The sequence below is a fragment of the Mustela lutreola genome, chromosome 13 (genome assembly GCF_030435805.1).
Source record: "Mustela lutreola isolate mMusLut2 chromosome 13, mMusLut2.pri, whole genome shotgun sequence".
Taxonomy (NCBI): Eukaryota; Metazoa; Chordata; class Mammalia; order Carnivora; family Mustelidae; genus Mustela; species Mustela lutreola.
Genome location: NC_081302.1, coordinates 64293303 through 64313283, shown reverse-complemented (window position 1 = coordinate 64313283; position 19981 = coordinate 64293303). Strand labels below are relative to the sequence as shown.

General features: G+C 39.5%; 1 protein-coding gene and 1 pseudogene across 3 annotated transcripts in view; one reads left to right on the top strand and one right to left on the bottom strand.

Moving 5' to 3' along the window:
• LOC131814140 (thrombospondin type-1 domain-containing protein 1-like) overlaps positions 1–3456 on the top strand; it is a 37714-nt gene extending 34258 nt beyond the window's left edge. For all 3 annotated transcript variants that reach the window (XM_059144868.1, XM_059144869.1, XM_059144867.1), the window contains one exon: positions 178–3456. In XM_059144868.1, coding sequence (XP_059000851.1) covers positions 178–1547 — 1370 coding nt within the window. In that variant the 3' untranslated portion in view covers positions 1548–3456. The remainder of the gene's footprint in view (positions 1–177) is intronic.
• The window catches only part of LOC131814146 (mitochondrial ornithine transporter 1-like), a 395300-nt pseudogene that overhangs the window by 183757 nt on the left and 191562 nt on the right, over positions 1–19981 (bottom strand).

The window sequence follows — 19981 nt, the reverse complement described above, 5'->3', positions numbered from 1 at the left end:
CCTGTGTTCTGGTCTGCTTTAAGCTGCCAGCAGGGACGCCTGCATAAGGCCAGAAATCCCAGTCCCTGTTTATTCTTTCTAGAACTGCCAGAGCATCAGAGCCAGCCTCTCCCAGCCATAAAACCACGCAGGCGAGCCCTACTAGAGAATGCCCATCTGTTCTTTCTTTCCTCATAGCTCTCCAGCCATCCAGCGCGTCTCCTCTTCAGCCCCAGGGCCCCGGGAAGTCCAACAACGTCGTGAAGGTCACGGGCATTTCCCTGTGCTTGTTCATCATTGTCGCCACGGTGCTCATCACGCTGTGGCAGAAGTTCGGCCGCGCCCCCAAATGCAGCACCCCGGCTCGCCACAGCTCCATCCACTCCCCCAGCTTCCGGAAGAACTCGGACGAGGAGAACATCTGCGAGCTGAGCGAGCAGCGCGGGAGCTTCTCGGACGGGGGCGACGGGCCGGCGGGGGGCCCCGGGGACGCGGGCATCCCCCTGACCTACAGGCGCGGCGGGCCGCTGTCCGCGGAGGACGACGCCTCGGGCAGTGAGAGCGTGCAGTCCAACGCGCAGAAGATCATCCCGCCGCTGTTCAGCTACCGCCTCGCCCAGCAGCAGCGCAAGGAGATGAAGAAGAAGGGCCTGACGGAAACCACCAAGGTGTACCACGTGTCTCAGAGTCCCCTGACCGACACGGCCATCGACGCGGCCACCGGCCCCCCTTTGGACCTGGAGGGCCCCGAGGAGGCCGCGGCCAACAAGTTCCGGCTCAAATCCCCGTTTGTGGAGCAGCAGGCGGCGGCCAGGCCCCCCTCCAGGCTGGACCTCCCGGTCTGTGCCGCCAGCTGCGCGGTCAGCCCCAGCCAGACCGTGATCCGCAAGTCGGCCCTGAGGCACGCGGGCGGCAGAGGGGCGCTGCCCGAGAGGAGCCACCCCAGGGGCTCCCACTTCAGGAGGACCGCGAGCTTCCACGAAGCCAGGCAGGCCCGGCCGTTCCTGGAGCGGAGCATGTCCACCCTGACCCCCCGGCAGGCCCCGGCCTACGGTTCCAGGACGCGGACCTGGGACCGGGCGGAGGAGCGATCTCGGCCTCAGAGTCGAGGAGCTGCCCCGTCCCCTGAGAGACCGGACCATTTCCACGGGGCAGGTGCAACCAGAAGTCCATTAAGTCCTCCCCCTAAATCCTACAGCCTGGGGCAGCCCGCGAGGAAACCAGACCTGGGGGATTGCCAGGCAGGATTGACGGCCAGCGGTGAGAGAACGGAGCCGCACAGAGCCCGGAGGGGCCCGTCCCCCAGTCACAGGAGTGTCTCGAGGAAGCAGCCTTGCCCCACGGCCCCCAAAGAGAGCAACCAGAGGGTGAGCCCTCTGAGCCCTTCTCAGTGTAGGAAAGACAAGTGTCAGAGCTTCCCAGCCCAGCCTGAGTTCGCCTTCTATGACAATACGTCATTCGGCCTTACCGAGGCAGAGCAGAGGATGCTGGACCTCCCGGGCTATTTTGGGTCAAATGAAGAGGATGAAACCACAAGTACACTCAGCGTGGAGAAGCTGGTCATCTAGACCCAGATCAGCCTGAGACTTCACACAACTGGGGGCCTTTGCCTGGCTCCTGGTATCAGTGGCTCACGGTGTTCTATGGACTATATTATGTAGCTATTTGTACATGGGGGGCGGGTAACTCAAGTGAGCATATGTGTTTTAATTCATAAAGAAGAAGTTACTTAGCCTGAACTTTTCCCTTTGTTATCCCAGTTCCCTTGGTTTATTACTAATAAGTACAATAATAAAATTTAAACAAGAGTGAAATAGGGCTCGGTCTCTCATGTGGATATGAAAGAGCGCAAATGTGACTTTAAGCATGAAGTGCTTTGAACACTTTCTTGGCAGTGTCCAACATGAAGTAAATTTGGGAGTCTCCACAACAGTAAGGGCTAGAACAAAGTAAACTTGCCAACAGAGCTCTGGATTATAATTTACTAAGTTATAAATACTTAAGAATTTGACTCCTACAGGGGCAGTACTGAATGGCTTTCATGTTTAGCTGAAAGGCTGATTATATTCCAGGAGAACTTTTATGCCAGAGTTGGGTGATATCTTCTAATTTTTTTATGCAACAAAGAGTTCTGGTGCCTTGACACAAAATTATGTGAGTTAATTCAGTTTTGGAGAAATAATAAGAAGCTGATTGTTCAGGTAGTGAGTCACCTGAAGACCTAGCCATATACTCATAATTGTTTGGTGCAAAAAGTGTACATTTTAGGGACGCCTGGGTGGCTCAGTGGGTTAAGCCGCTGCCTTCGGCTTGGGTCATGATCTCAGGGTCCTGGGATCGAGTCCCACATCGGGCTCTCTGCTCAGCAGGGAGCCTTCTTCCCGCTCTCTCTCTCTCTGCCAGTCTCTCTACCTACCTGTGATCTCTCTCTGTCAAATAAATAAATAAAATCTTTAAAAAAAAAAAGTGTACATTTTAGAAAGGAAAGTATTATCTCCTGAGAGAATCAAATAGAACACGGACAGTGGATGCTGGCAAAGACACTGCCTGGTATTAGGATGCTGACTATGCATTCCTGGATCAGACTGGCAGCCAAGACCCTAGAGGGTGTCATATTGAAACCAGTGTGTTTATGTTTCTAAAGATGACTTTATCATGTTACTCAGACAGTATGGAAAGCAGGTAGACCAGATTGTGATTTTAGAGCTAAGTTTTTAAATTGGAAGAATGAAGTAAAGAAGGAACAGAGAAAATAATTCCTTTAGAAACAAATCTTTTGCTTTCCTTTGTGCCTACCACATTTTCCAGGTGAAGAATTTAACACTCAGGGAGGGGAATTAACTCCTGCAGGATATCTGGATGAACATGGACTCACATTTTTATTCTCATGACCTCTTCCTCTGTACAATGCCATCGCTGCCTTTACAAGTCTTCTCTAACAGCAGGGGCTTCAGGAGAAAGCTGGCCCTTTTAGCAAGAAGTCACAGAAAGATGCCTTTACTGGATTTTCCTGAAGGAAGGAAGCTTTCTGCTGCTGGATGTTAGGACTGGTCTTGCAACTTGCTTTATTTGGAAGTGAGGGCTAAACAAGGACCTAAAGCCTGGGCTCTTTCCTTGCAGTCTGGTGTCAGGTACCCTGTGAGCACTCTTCAGTCTGGTATACTTCCTTTCAGCTCTTGAACCTAATGCCTTATCTGCCTGTGCTGGGTAGCTGCCCTTTCCTTCTTTGTTCACCGTGACCTCTCTAGCTGCCACACCCACCTTGCCTTTTACATTGTTTTTCTTCTTCCTTTTAGAGTTTATCAGGATGTGAGCCTGCTAGTGAGGTTTCAGGGACCACTGGAGAGAGTGGAATTAAGCGGGACAAAAAAGAATCATAAATGCAAATACTATACCTATTAAAGTTTCTCTTACATTGTTGTATTACCACTTCATTTGTGCCATTGTTCAAAATTAAAACATACTTCCTTTGGGAAATGCCTTAATTATAACTATCTACCTTTCAGGAACAGGAGGAGTAGATTATTCAGTGGTATCTGACAGCTGTTATGTGCTGATTCGAAGAAGAGGAAACCAGACTTCTTAATCTACACTTTCTTGGTTTACCATATTAGAAAGCTTTGTTCTCTTTCCAAGTTCACAAGCTTGCATGCCAACTTTTGAGGACAGAGGATACATGCTCACTTCTTCCACACTTCATAGTGAATTTCCCTACAGTGTCAGACTAAGACCAAAACAGCTGCAAGGAAGGTGAAAATTAGAGAAAAATGCTACGAATGGAAAGATTTTCTATTAAATCATGTTCTTCCCCAGTATATCATGCATCTAAATTAGTATAACAGTGAATTAATATCAGTGTACAACCTGTTCACCATCTACCTAGCAGTTTTCTGTGGCTCTCATCAAGAGGCAATCACTACAATTCAGTTATTCTAATTTGTCTCTGAGAACAAGAAAAGTTAGATGCTCCAGCATTCTCCTTGGTGGATAAGTGATAAGCTTCATTAGAAATAATATCCTACAGAGTAAAGTGTTCCAAATGAAAGAACAAGAAAAAACCTCAGGAAAGACCTTAATGAAATGGATATAAGTAATCACCTGATAAAGATTTCAAAGGAAGAGTCATAAAGATACTATCTGAAAATGGGATAAACATGGATGAACACGGTGTTCATGAAAATACCAAACAGACTTCAGGGAAGGTGGTAGAGTAGAAGGGTCCTGAGTTCACCTCATCCCACAGAAACACCTAGATAACAGTCATCCCAGTGCAACTAACCTAGAAAATAACCCCAAAGACTGGTAGAATAGACTTTCCATGGTTAATGGTAGAGGGGAGACCTCACTGAAAAGAGTGGGAGAGGCAGAGATGTGGTTGGGAACAAAACTCCTGGCAAGACCACAAATGGGAGGGACACAACAAGCAGCAAGAAGGGAGAGGAGCAGATCCCACAACAGGCAACCTAGACAAGGTGGACCTGCACTGGGAAGATGAAGCCCCATAATATTTGGCTTTGAAAACCAGTGGGGCTTAATTACATGACCTTTTATACCAGCAGGGTTTAACGCCCGGTTCTTTAAAAATTAGGAGGCAAAAAAAAAAGTTTAAAAATCAGTAGGCTTAGCTCTTTGAGAGTGAGAGGGCACCAAGAAACTGAGTCCCTGTCCTTTAAGCGCCAGAATAACAATCTCACTGAGATAAGCATAGAAGCAGGAGTTTGAAAGTATCTAGGGTATATCTGAGGATTTTTTTTTTACTCATCTCAGAATGTGTGCTGGGAAGCAGGGATCTTTAAGCAACTTCTCCCAGAACAAATGTCTAGTAGACAAATGTTTCTTTCCCCTGCACCCCAGCATAGATACCTGGATACCTGCAGACACCAGTATGAGCATTCAGCCTACTCTGCGAACACCACATTTCCCATGCCCACATTCTCCTGAAGATCTCATGAAGCCAACGTGCTGCACTCAGTAAAAGTCCCACCAAAGTCCTTCTGCCTCATCTGATCCTGCAAACAGCTATGGGAGGAATTGGTGGCACTCCAAAGTGCCACTCCTTCCCTGGGGAGTGCACTCACAGTCCCAGCAGTCAGACCTTATACCTGGCAGTGCAGAGTGTCCTGCTGATCTGCGTGTCTGCAGCCCCAGAAGTACACAGAAGTCCTGCAGTTTGGGCCTCTGCAGCCCTGGCAGAGTGGGGACAGACATCTGGTCTGTCTATCGGCTCCATCCACCAATAAAATCCTCTCAGAGGATTAGGCAGGGAGAACATCCTACAGGTTGGTGCTACTGCACCCCAACAGACAGACGGGGGGCAGGCATCTGGCTTGAGAGCAGGCCCTATCCAACAAGGAAAGCCATTCAAAGATGAGGAGGGGAGAGTGTTCTGTGGCTTGGTGTGACAGCAGTGACAGCAAATGTGCTGAGGGCAGTCATCCTGTCTGACTACTGACACTGCCCGACTACAAACCCACGGCAACCCCAAACTGCCTCCCTAACAGCATAGGGTCCAACCAACAGGCAAAATGGGTCACTGTAGATGACTAGACTGAAGGCAAACTAGATTCAGCCACAAAAATTAGGTGCACACAACCCATACAGGAAACACCAGGATTCCCTGGCTCTGGTGAGCAGGGGCATTGCACTACAGGGCACCACAGGACCTCTTTTTCATAAGGATACCACTTTCCAAATAAGGAGACATAACTGGCTTTTCTAATACATAGACACAAACACAGAAAGTTAGAAAAATGAGACAGAAGAAAATGTCCCAAGTAAAAGAATAGGACAAAACCACAACAAAAGAGCTAAATGAAAGATAAGTGATATGCCTGATACAGAATATAAAGTAATGGTCATAAATATACTTACTGGATTTGGAAAAAGAGAGTGGAGGACCTCAGGGAGATGTTAAAAAATGATAGAAAATATTAAAAAGAATCAAATAGAGATGAAGAACTGAATAACTGAAATTGAAAAAATACACTAGAGGGACTCATTAGCAGGTTAGAGGAGGCAGAAGAATGGAGCAGTGAGCTGGAACAGAGTCATGGAAAACAATCAAACTGAATAGCAAGAGGTAAAAAGAATAAAAAAAGAGAATAGGTTAAGGGAATTCAGTGGCATCATCAAGCATAATATTTGTATTATAGGGCTATCAGAAGGACAAGCGAGAGAAAAGGGGGCAAAAAATTTACTTGAAAAAATAATAGCTCAAAACTCCCCAAATCTGGGGAAGGAAACAGACATCCAAATCCAGGAGAAAAAAAGATTCCCCCAAAAAATCAACCCAAGGAGGTTCATACCAAGACATAGTAATTAAAATTACAAAAAGTAGTCTTAAAGACAAAATTTTAAAAGCAGCAAGAGAAAAGAAAATAGTTACATATAAGGGAAACCCCACAAGCCTATTAGCTGATTTTTCCTCAGAAACTCTTTAGGCCAGAAGAGAGTAGCATGATATATTCAAAGCACTGAAATGCTAAACCTGCAGTCAGAATATTATACCCACAAAGGCTATCATTCAGAATAGAAGGAGACATCTTGAGTTTCCCAGATAAACAAAAGTAACAGGTGTTCATCACCAATGAGCCAGACTCACAAGCAACATTAAAGGGAATTCTTTGAGGAAAAGAGAAGGCAATTATCAAGAGTAAGAAAATTATGAAAGGAAAAAATTTCACAGGCAAACATAAACATAATAAAGTAAATAAAAAGTAGATTAACACTTACAAGTCAGTACAAAGGTTAAAGCACAAAAGCAGTAAAATCAATTATAGCTATAAAAATCAGTCAAGGAACTCACAAAATAAAAGGATATAGAGTATGACATCATGTACATAAAATGTTGGTGAGGATTGAGAAAATGATTAGTTTTTCTAGAAAGAGATCAAACTTCAGTGACCATCAACTTCATATAGATTGCTATATGCATAAAATATTACAAGTGAACCTAATGGTAACCACAAATCAAAAACCTAAATAAGGGCACCTGGGTGGCTCAGTTGTTTAAGCATCTAACTCTTGATTTCAGCTTAGATCATATTCTCAGGGTTGTGAAATTGAGCCCCACATCAGGCTTAAGCTGATGTGGAGCCTGCTTAAGATTCTCTCTCATGGGTGCCTGGGTGGCTCAGTGGGTTAAACCGCTGCTTTCAGCTCAGGTCATGATCTCAGGGTCCTGGGATGGAGTCCTGCATCGGGCTCTCTGCTCAGCAGGGAGCCTGCTTCCCTCTCTCTCTCTCTCTGCCTGCCTCTCTGTCTGCTTGTGATCTCTGTCTGTCAAATCAACAAATAAAATCTTTAAAAAAAAAAAAAGATTCTCTCTCTTTCTCTCTCTGCCCCTTCACCCCCTCATCCCTCTATAAAATAAAAATAAACCTATAATATATATGCAGAAAATAAAAAGAATCCAAGAATATCACTAAATAAGCCATCACCACAAGGGAAGAGAGAAAGAGAAGAAAGGAACAGAAAAGAACTATTAAAAAAAACCCATGAAACAAATAACAAAATGTCAGTAATTACCTACCTATCAATAATTACTTTGGATATAAATGGACTAAATGCTCAATTCAAAAAATATAAAATGATTGAATGGATAAGAAAGCAAGACCCATCCATATGCTGTCTGCAGGAGACTCACTGCAGACCTAAATACACATTGCAAGTGAGAGGATAGAAAAACATTTACCATGCAAATGAAAGTGAAAAAAAAGCAGGGGTAACAATACTTATAATGGAGGAAATAGACTTACAAAAAAAGACTGTAACAAAAGACAATGGACACTACATAATGATAAAGAGAACAAACCAACAAGAAGATGAAACAATGGCAAATATTTATGAACCCAACCTGGGAACACCTAAATACATAAAGCAACTATTAGACCTGTACCTCTGGGGCTAATAATACATTATATGTTAATAAAAAATGAAAAAAATATAAAATTTTTTTGAAAAGCAACCATTAACAGACATAAGGGAAGAAATGGATAGTAATGCAATAATAGTAGGAAACTTTTTAGCACGCCACTTACATCAATAAATAGATCATCTGGACAGGATCAGCAACAAAAGAGTAGCTTTGAATAACACATTGGACCAGATGGGCCTAATAGATATATTCAGAACATTCCATTGAAAAACAGCAGAATACACATTATTCTCAAGTGCACATGGAATATTCTCCAAATAGTTCATGTTTTAGGCCACAAAACAAGACCCAATAAAATTTAAAAAGATTATCATATCTTCTATCTTTTTTGACCACAATAGTATGAAACTAGTTACCAATCACAAGACAGGATCTGGAAAGAACACAAATACATGGAAGCTAAATAACATGCTACTAGAAAATGAATGAGTCAGCCAAGAAGTAAGAGAGGTAATTTCAAAAATGGAGACAAGAGAAAATTTAAACACAGTGGTCTGAAATTTTGGGGATGCAACAAAAACTGTTCTAAGAGGAAAGTTCTTAGCAATATAGGTCTACCTCAAGATGCAAGAAAACTTGCAAATAAACAACTTAACCTTATACCTAAAGGAGCTAGAAAAGAAGAACAAAGGCCAAAGCCAGCAGAATGAAGGAAATAATAAAGATGAGAACAGAAATAAATGAAATAGAGACCCCCCCAAAAAAACCAAAACAACCAAATAGAACAGATCAATGAAACCAGCAGCTGGTTCTCTGAAAAGATCAACAAAATTGATAAACCTTTAGCCAGACACATGAAAAAAGAAGAACAAGAAATCAAATAAATAAAATCAGAAATGAACAGGAGAAATAATAGACCCCACAGAAATACAAAAGATTGTAGAAGAATATTATTAAAAACTATGCATCAACACATTAGACAACCTAGAGAAAAAGATATATTCCTAGGAACATATAATCTTCCAAAACCAAATAAGGGAAAACTAGGAAATTTGAACAGATTGATTACTAGCAAAAATGTTCAATCAGTTATCAAAAAACTCCCAGTATACAGAAGGCTAGGAGCAGATGGATGAACAGGTGAATACTACCAAACATTTAAAGAAAAGTTAATTTCTGTTCTTCTCAATCTATTCCAAAAAATAGAGGAAGGAAGCTCCAAATTCATTCCCTAAGTCCACTATTACCCTGATACCAAAATTAGATAAAGACATTACGAAAAAAAGAAAAAAAAGGAGAGAGAGAGAACTATAGGCCAATAGCTCTGATAAACTCAGATGCAAAAATCCTCAGCAAAATATTAGTAAATCAAACCCAATAATACATTAAAAAAATCACTCCTAATAATCAAGTAGGATTTATTGCAAGGAAGCAAGGATACTTAAATATTCACAAATCCATTAGTGTGATGCATCACCTTAATAAAAGAAAGGACATTCTCATGATCATCTCAATAGATGCAAAAAAAAAAAAGCATTAGACAAAGTACAACATCCATTCATAATAAAAACACTCAAAAACGGTTTAGAAGGAACATATCTCAACATAATAAAGGCCATATATAAAAAATTCACAACTAATAACATACCCAATAGTGAAAAACTAAGAGTTTTTACTCTAAGATCAGGAAAAAAATAAGGTTGTTCACTCTGACCACATTTCTTCATAATAGTATTGGAAGTCCTAGTCGCAGTGATCAGACAAGAAAAAGAAATACAAAACAACCAAATTGTCAAGGCTGAAGTAAAATTTCACTATTGGCATGTGCCACAATACTATATATACAAAACACCTATGACCTCACCAAATAATTACTAGAACTGATAAATGAATTCAGTAACATTGCAGGATACACAATTAATATATAGAAATCTATTTCACTTCTATGCACTAATAATGAGGTAGCAGAAAGAGAAATTAAGAAAACACTCCAGTTTACAATTCCACCAAAAATGAAAATACACATAGGCCTAAACATATCCAAAGAGGTGAAATACCTGTTCTTTGAAAACTTTAAGAGAAATTAAAGACACAAATGGAAAGATAAAACAATGTTAATTTCATGAATTGAAAGAATTAATCTTGTAAAAATATCCACACTACCCAAAGCCATCAACAGATTCAATGCAATTTCTATCAAAATACCAACAGTGTTTTTCACTTAACTGGAGCAAATAATCCTAAAATTTGCATGGAACCATAAAAGACTCCGAATAGCCAAAGCAATCTTGAGAAAGAAGAATCAAGCTGGAGTTATCACAATCCCAGATTTCAAGATATACTACAAAGCTGTAGTAATGAAAGAAGTATGGTAAAGGCATGAAAATGGATATATAGATCAATAGAAAAAAGTAAAGAATTAAAAAATAAACTTACACTTGTACGGTCACTTAATCTATAATAAAGGAGGCATGAATATCCAATGGGAAAAACAGTCTTTTCAACAAATGCTGATGGAAAAACTGGACAGCTACATAAAAGAATAGAAGTGGACCACTTTCTTACATCTTATACACAAATAAAATTACAATGGACTAAAGACCTAATGTGAGACATAAAACCATAAAATTCCTAGAAGACAGCATCGAAGGTAATTTCTTTGACATTGGCTGGAGAAACATTTTACTAGATACATCTCTTCTGGCAAGGGAAACAAAAACAACATTAAATCATTAGGAGTATACAAAAATAAAGATTTTTCCCAGTGAAGGAAACCATCAACAGAACAAAAAGGCAACCTACTGAATAGGAAAAGATATTTGCAAATGATTGATATCTGATAAAGGGTTAATATCCAAAATGTATAAAGAACTTATACAAATAAACACTACCCCCACAATAATCCAATTAAAAATGGGCAAAGGACTTGAGTAGACATTTTTCCAAAGAGACATATAGATTGTCAACAGATGCTCTTCATCACTAATCATGAGGGAAATGCAAATGGAAACCACAATGGGATATCACTTTACATCTATCAGAATGTCTAAAGTCAAGAAGACAAGAAATAAATGTTAGTGGATGTGGAGAAAAAGAAACCCTCAGGCTCTGCTGGTCATAATGTAAATTAGTGAAGCCATTGTGGGAAACAGTCTGATCCTTCAAAAAATTAAAAGAAGAATTAACATATGATCAGGTTATTCCATTTTGGGGTGTTTACCCAAAGAAAACACAAACACTAATTTGAAAAGATATACACATCCAACATTTATTGTAGCATTATTTATAATATCCAAGATATTAAAGCAATCCAATTATCCATCAGTAGATGAATGGATAAAGAATAAATCACACACACACACACACACACACACACACACACACACACTCACACTGGAATATTATTCAGCCATTAAAAATGAAATCTTGCCATTTGCAACAATATGGATGAATTGAGAATATAATGCTAAGTGAAATGGGTTAGTCAGAGAAAGACAAATACCATATAATTTCATTCACATGTGGAATTTAAGAAAAAAACAAATGAATAAATAAAGAGAAAGAGATAAATAAACAACAACAAAAAAATCAGACTCTTAAACAGAGAGAACAAACTGGTGGTTGCCAAAGACGTGGGTGAGGAAATTGGTGAAATAATAAAGGGGATTAAGAGTACACTTATCCTGAAGAGCATTGAGCAAATGTACAGAGCTGTTGAATCATCACATTGTACACCTGAAAGTAACATAACACTGTTAGTTAATTATATTTGATTTTTTTAAAGGAAGACACCAGACAATTCATAGAGCCAAAGAGTACAATAACTGAACTGAAAAATGCCCTAGAGGGGTGCAACAGCAGACTAATGAAGTAGAACATTTCGGTGACTAGAAGACATGACAATAGAACTCACCCAAACAGAACAACAACAACAAAGAATTTAAAAGGAGAATATCACTTAAAGGAACTGTGAGACAACATTAAGCAGAATAACCTATACAATATGGATCTCAGAGAGGGAAGAATGGGACAAAGGAGCAGAAACTTCCTTGAAGAAATAATGGCTGAAACATTTCCCAACTTGTGGAAGGAAACAGACCCTCCATGACCCTCCAGACCCTGGACAAGGATGTACAAATTTCCAAGCAAGGTGAACCCAAAGAGATCCACACCAAGGCAGCATATTATAATTAAAATGTCAGAAGTTAAGTAATTTTTTAAATATTAAGAGAATGACAACTTATTGTGTATAAGAGAACCCCTTTAAGATAACCAGGTGATGTTTCATCAGAAGCTTTTCGGGCCAGAATGGAGTGGCACAAAACAGTCAATGTGCTTAAAGGAAGAAAAAAAATTACAACTGAGAATACTTTACCAGGCAAGGTTATTGTTCAGAATTGAATATTAAATAAAGAGTTTTCTAGACAAGTAAAAGCAAAAATTCCTCACCACTAGACTAGTCTTACAAAAAATGTTAAAGGGTCTTCTTTAGCAGAAAAGAAACTGTATTATCTAGTAACAAGAAAATATATGCAAGTAAAAATCTCACTAGTGAAGGCAAAACTATAGTGAGTTTAGTGGATTAACTACTTTTAAAGCTAATATAAAAATTAAAAGACAAAAGCAGTAAAATTAACTATAACTACAATAATTAGTTAAGGGATATGCAAAATAAAAAGATGTAAAATATGACATCAAAAACATAAAATGGGGGAGTGAAAATATAGAGTTTTCAGAATGTGTTCAAATTTAAGTTACTACCAGCTTGAAACAGACGGATATATACAGAGACTGTTATATGTGATCCTAATGGTAACCATAAAACAAAAACCTACTGCATACACTGAGAAGGTAATGAGAAATGAATCAAAACATAACACTACAGAAATTCACCATCTCACAAAGGAAGAGAGTAAAAGAAAGGAACAGAGAGGAATGACAAAACAGCTAGAAAACAATTAGCAATGGCAACAAGTACACACCTATTAATAATCACTTTAAATACATGGACTAAATTCTCCAATCAAAAGACTGGAATGGCTAAATGGGTAAACAAAAGAAGACTCAACTAATGTTTCCTGGAAGAGACCCATTTCAGATCTCAGAACATACACAGACTAAAAGTGAAAAGATGCAAAAAAATTTTTCATGCAAATGGAAATTAAAAGAAAGCTGGAATAGCTATACTAATATCAGACAAAATAAAATTTAAAATGAAGACTGTGATAAAAGACAAAGAAGGACATTACATAGCTAGAGGTTTCAATCCAATAAGAGAATATAATATTTATAAATATTTACTCACCCAACACAGGAACACCTAAATAAACAAGTATCAAGTATCAACAGACCTAAAAAGAGAAATTGACAGTAATACAATAATTGTAAGGGACTCTAAAATCCCACTTACAACAATACACACATCATTCAGACAGGAAATCAATAAGGAAACCTCAACCTTAAATGACTCATTAGACCAGATTGACTTAATAGAAATAGAATATTTCATCAAAAAGCATCAGAATACACATTCATCTCAAGAGTACCATCACATGGTATATTCTCCAGGATATCTTAGATAAGACTTGCCTACAACAAATCTCAATAAACATATGAAGACTGAAATTATATCAGACATGTTTTATGACCATAATGATATGAAATGATATTAATTACAAGAAGAAAACCGGAAAAATTACAGAGATGTGAAGATTAAACACCACACTAATGAACAACCAATGTATCAATAAAGTAATCAAAGGAAGGATCAAAAAGTACAAAAGGCAAGAGAAAATGGAAACAAAGCCTCCCAAAATCTTTGCAGAAAAAGCAGTTCTTTTGGGGAAGGGAGGGAAGTTCATAGTGATACAGGCCTAACTCAAGACAAGAAAAAAAAAGTCAAATAAATAATTTATCTTCACACCTAAAGGAACTAGAGAAAAAAAAGAGAACAAACCCCAAAGTTACCAGAAGGAAATAATAAAGATCAGAGCAAAAATTAAATGAAATAGAGACTAAAAAAATAATAGAAAAGATTAATAAAACTAAGACCTCGTTCTTTAAAAAGGAAAAACAAAATTGACAAACTTTCAGCTAGATTCAACAAGAAACAAAGATAGAAGGCTCAAATAAATCAGAAATGAAAGAGGAGTTACAATTGATACCAGATATACAAAAGGTAATGAGAGACTACAATTATATGCCAACAAACTGGACAACTTAGAAGAAATGAATAAATTCCTAGAAACAAAGAGTCTTTCAAGATCTAATTGTAAAGAAATAGAAAATCTGAATAGACTAATTACTAGTAAGAAGAGTGAATCAGTAATCAGAAACCTCCCAACACACAAAAGCTCAGGACTGGATAGCTTCACTGATGAATACTACCAAATATTCAAAAAAGACTTAATAGCTATCCTCAAAATTTTCCAAAACATTGAAGAGGAGAGAATGTTTCTATACTCATTTTATGAGACCAGCATTACCTTGAAACCAAATCAAGCCTCTTACTAGTCACCCCAGATTGAAGCCTGCCACTCAGCAGGTTCCACACATGGGCTTAGATCCCCTGGTCAGCCTTGCTCCTGTCTCATCCCTAAGAACAACATGACAACTAAGAATCACCAACAGTTGAGAAAAGTCTATGGTATGTTGAAAAAAAGATAGAGACAAAAACCAATCCCAAAGGAAACATACAATTCAGGGAAGATAAGAAGAGTCAAATAACACCCCCCCTGCAATTAATTATTTGTCACTAAAGAGATGGGAAATGACATTCTCTCTATGAAGCAAAAACAAAAACGTGATGCCATAAAAAGGAAGAATCAGAAAATGGGACAGATGGAGTGCCTGGCTGGCTCAGTCATTAGAGCATGTGACTTTTGATCTCGGGGTTGTGAGTTCAAGCCCCAGACGGGGTGTAGAGATAACTTAAAAAAGAGAAAATCTTAAAAAAAAAATGGGACAGAACCCTTGGAAATTAAATATTTAAGGAAGATGGTAAGATAAATTAGAGGAAATCTTCCAAAATCTGGAGCAAGAAAATATAAAATATGAGAGTATAAACACACAGAAGATTGATCCAAAAGGGGATCCAATAAAAGAGTAGTAGTAATTACAGGAAGAACAGAGAAACTAAGGGAGAAATATACCAAACAATGAGGGGCACCTAGGTGGCTCCAGTGGTTAAGCATCCACCTTTGGCTCGAGTCATGATCCCAGAGTTCTGGGATTGAGTCCCTCATCAGGTTCCCTGCTCAGTGGGGAGTCTGCTTCTCCCTCTGGCAGGTGCTACCCCTACTTGTGCGCGCTCTCTCTCTCTTTCTCTCTGGCAAATAAATTAACAAACTCTTTTAAAAAAAGAAATAATACAATGAAAATTTCTACAACTAAAGATACGAGCTTTTAATTAAAAAGGGCCTCCTGGGTTTTGATCAGGAGGAGTGGAAAAGACCACACATTGTTTGGAAGTTTTAGAACAAGTTATACAGAGAGGATCCTAAGAGTTCTCCCTGGGTGGAGGAAGAGCACAGAAACAGGAATCCTACTGGCATGACATTTTCCAGTAGCTCCACTGGAAACAGTTGTGTAACAGCATCAACATCCAGGAGAAAAATTATATTCGACTTGAGAAACCTATACCCAGTCAGATTCGTTGTGAGGACAAAATAACAAAGACTTTGTTAGACATGAAAAGACTTGGAAAGCTTACTGACCATCTACCTTTCTTGAGAAGTTATTTGAACCCATAGTCCAATGACAGAGCCAAGTAACAGGAGGAAGACACGGAACCTGGAAATCGCAGATGTAAACAAGGGTATCGGCTGTGTGATGTTTTGTATTTGAACAAGAGTAGGACTGTAGGAAAGGAAGGAATTTCATAGAACATAGAGTTGGAGGATTCCAAGAAATAGAATGGGCAAGATGGCAAAGATTTTCCTTGAAAAGAAAACACTAGGGAAAGAAAAAGAAGAAAACTAACCATGGTTTTGAGCAATTGAGCAGTACAGGGCTGTGACACTGAGTACAGACAAGGAATCACACACGTCTCTGTGGTGAAGAGAAGTGTTAATGCCACTTACTGCTTACCGTCTAAGTGACTCTGAATTTACCCTAAGGACAAACTATAGATGACAATATGGTTACAGAATGGAATGTAAATACTCCGTCATGGAAATCTAAGTCAGAGCCCAGCTTAATATAAGGGTTCGAGGGAGAAGTGGAGGGAGTGTGTGCCTGGCTGACTCAATTGGAAGAACATGTGACTTTTGTGGTTCGCGGAGTTGTGAGTTCAAGCTCCATGTTGGCTGGAGAGATTACTTAAATAAATAAGTTAAAAAGAAAGAAAGAAAGAAAGAAAGAGTGAGTAGGAGGCCCTACAAATACTATCCTCTCAGAAAAACCCTCCTCTACAGCACAAGAGAGGCCGTCTCAATTTAAAAGAAGAGAAAGCAAAATTTAAGGAAATTAAAGTCGCAAATGTAAACAATAGAACTAAAAATAGTGGTGTGTGGTGTGTGTGTGTGTGCTGGGGAGGTGGGTGGGGATGTTCAGTGCTCTGTGTTTATCTGTCATGGCAGGAGTCAGTAAATGGTGTCAGTGGCTCAGTCCTATCTGCATGGTTGGGAGCATCAGCACGGGAATGAAAAGCCAGGAATGTAAAAGTGGTTGTACTTACGACATAGGACTGAGGCTGGAAGTGAAATCAAGGAACTTCTTGCTGTAATTACTCCTGTACCATTGTCCCCTCCCCACTTTAACTCTAACAAAAAAACAACGCAGTATAACAACCTACCTTACAGGGTTGTGTGAGAGTCAGGGGTAACCTATGGCTGATGGCCGGAAATTTAATTCAGCAGCCACCTTGTGGCTGTGATTAGCAGAAGTAGCTCCTGGTGTTGGTGCTGGACCTCTGCCCTCCCCACCCTGGGTTGTGGGTGTGTTTGTTTTTTTTCTCCCTTCCTGGGAGAACCTGGATGGTTTCTACCTCCAGCTGTCCTGTCCTTGTCTACTGTGTCTGCTGGCCCCAGCTGTGGGACTTGTCTCTCACAGCCCGCCCCGGCTCCGGATGCCACCCCCTGCCTGCACTGCCGGTGACCCAGATGGTGGAATTACTGCTGTTGTCAGTTGCTCCTCGATGGCTGCCAAAACCCATCAAGCAGCATCATTCCTAATTTTTCTTAACTGATTAACATGTGTATTTTATATGTTAAAATGCATGCACTTAAAATTTGATACTTAGTTAATAATCCTATAATTACTCAATTAAAAATATAGTTCAAAATATACAAAACATTGTATCAGTGTTTGGTGTTTCTGAGCTTTACAGTGCAGAAATGCTCATCATATAAGCTCAACATAGAAGCCTTGAAAAGTAGATAGAATTGTCCCATTCCTCTTCATCAGCTCAGGGTCAAAACAAATCCCATTTTGTTAAAATGAGGTTACTCTGAGTCCTCATACCACTTCTGAAGAGAAGAGTCCCTTTTGCCTGTAGGAGTCCCTTGGGCTGCAATTCTTCCCAAACCCCAGGGATGCCTACACCTCTTCTTCCTGTGGTGTCACTCTGGCCAGAAATCTGGAAGTCATCCTAAACTTTTCCTTCCTCTTCATTCTTCAGATCTACTCAGTTTTAAGTCCTTGGGGAAGTGAAGTACGCTGCCCAGGTCACTGATCTTCTCGCTGGTGGGCTTTAAGAGTCAAAGTCTACTGTTTAGGAGGCTTATGGGAAAGCAGACTGCTCTAAGGACTGTGCTTACTGGCGTGGTGTGGGTGAGGGCTCCATGGAGCGTATGGATAGACTAGAGCCTCTCCCCGTGCCCCTTCCCTTCCCTTCCCAAGAACCTTCTCTCAGCATCATTACTGGCATATGGCTACTAAGTGGCAAAGACAGAATTCACTTCCTCCATGACTTTTCATTCAAACTGTGATCTTTTTTCTTATTTGGTTGGTTCCCCCCCCCCAAGATTTTATAAATGAAGTGTTCAAATGGGAAGAATGGAAAGAGTGTACAGTAGAGGTCGTCTATCCACCACTGGACTTCAAAACCGTTAACATTTGCCACATGCATGTTTTATTTATCTATTAGGTTGAACCATATGAAACTGTAATACAAAATGGTTGAATAGAAACAATTTCCTATAGTTCAATCTTGTGTGCGTGTGTATGTGTGTGTGTGTGTGTGTGTGTGTGTATGTGTTGCCGATTTGAAACTATGTTGCACGCCCCTTCAAAGTGTATCTTCCAAAAATGACTTTCTTTTAAAAAGCCCATATTATTCCCTAAAATTATCTAATATCCAGTCCATATTCAGATTTCTCCACTTGTTCCTAAAATGTCTATTTCTGATTCAGAATCCAGTCAAGATTCATATGTCTTATTTGATTATGTCTTCTTTTATACTAGATTATCCCTCCACATAATCTTTTTAATTTTTAAAAAAATTATTTAAAAGATTTTATTTATTTATTTGACAGACCGTGATCACAAGTAGGCCGAGAGACAGGCAGATAGAGGGGGAAGAAGGCTCCCCACTGAGCAGGGAGCCCCATGCGGGACTCGATTCCAGGACCCCGAGATCATGACCTGAGCCGAAGACAGAGGCTTAACCACTGAGACACCGGGCGCCCTGCACATACTCTTTTTTAAAAAATGACATTGCCTTGGGGCGCCTGGGTGGCTCAGTCAATTAAGATTCTGACTCTTTATTTCTGCTCAGGTCATGATCTCAGAGTCTTGATCCCTCAGTGTGGAGCCTACTTAAGATTCTCTCCCTCTCCATCTGCCTCTTTCCACCACTTGCATACATTCTTTCTCTCTCTCTCTCTCAATATATATATATAATCCTAATTTGTTTGTAAGTAGGGTTTTCTCAGAAACTTCACAGTTCTTGATGTTTCCCTTTGCAATTAGTAAGTAATGTGTGGGTGATGCCCTGACACTGTGTCGACATCTTGTTCCCCCAAATCATTTTACCTAGTGGTTTTAGATTCCTTTCATAATCTGTCCAAATCAACCAATTTGTTGGAGGTGGCAAAATAGTGAATTTCTGTTTCTATTACTTTTTCCACATTTTTAATTGTGTTTTTAGTAGAGTTTCCCCTCATCCACTGAGAATGAACTAGAGTTCTTTACAAAAAGTAGGATAAATACCTAATTTTCCCCTTTTAATTATCAAATTTTAAAGTAAGTCATTAGTATAATAATTTTTTGTATCTATGAACTCATAAAGTTTAAAAAAATAGTTTATAATCAGTTATTGTTTGATGTCCAAATTGTTTGATCTGTGCAGTGGGAGCCTGTTCATACTGGATCCTGTGTCCTTTTGGCACATCCTTGTTAGTCTTTCTAGTTTAGAACATCCTTGCTTTTTGGCACATTAAGATTGTCTGGGTTTAACTTGTGTTTCTCTGCCCAGGGCTGAAATTGCCATTTCTTTAAAAATTTCTGGTTCCCTTTGGTGGGAAATAGTATTTAACAAAACAAGGTCTGGGAGCCCCTTGCTTCTGACCCTTTCAAGGGACAGCACTGAGAAATACATTTTTAAAAATCATGAGGTCATAATGCTATCTTGATTCAGATTTTTTAAAACTACGGTAAAACAGCTATAACATAAAATTCACCATCTTAACCATTTTTAACTGTGCAGTTCACTAGTGTTAAATATATTCACATTATGGTGCAATCAATCTCCAGATTTTTTCCTCTCGTAAAACTGAAACTCTATACCTGTAAACAACTCCTGTTCCTCTCTTTCCCCCCTCCTAGGCCCTGACGTCTACCATTCTATATTCTACCTTATGAATTTACCTACTCTTGTGCCTCAGAGAAGTGGAACCATACAGTATTTGTTTTTAACTGGCTTATTTTACTTAAATAATGTCTTCAAGTTTCATCCATGTTGCAGCATGTGTCAAAACTTCTTTTTAAGGTTGGATTATATTCCATTATATGTATATACCACATTTTGTTGATCCATTCTTCTGTTGATGGACATTTAAGTTGCTTGACTATTTTGAATAATACTGCTGTGAACATAGGTGTGCAAATATCTTTTCAAAAACCTGCTTTTGATTCCTTTCAGCATATACCCAGAAGTGGAATCACAGAATTATATGATAATTCTAT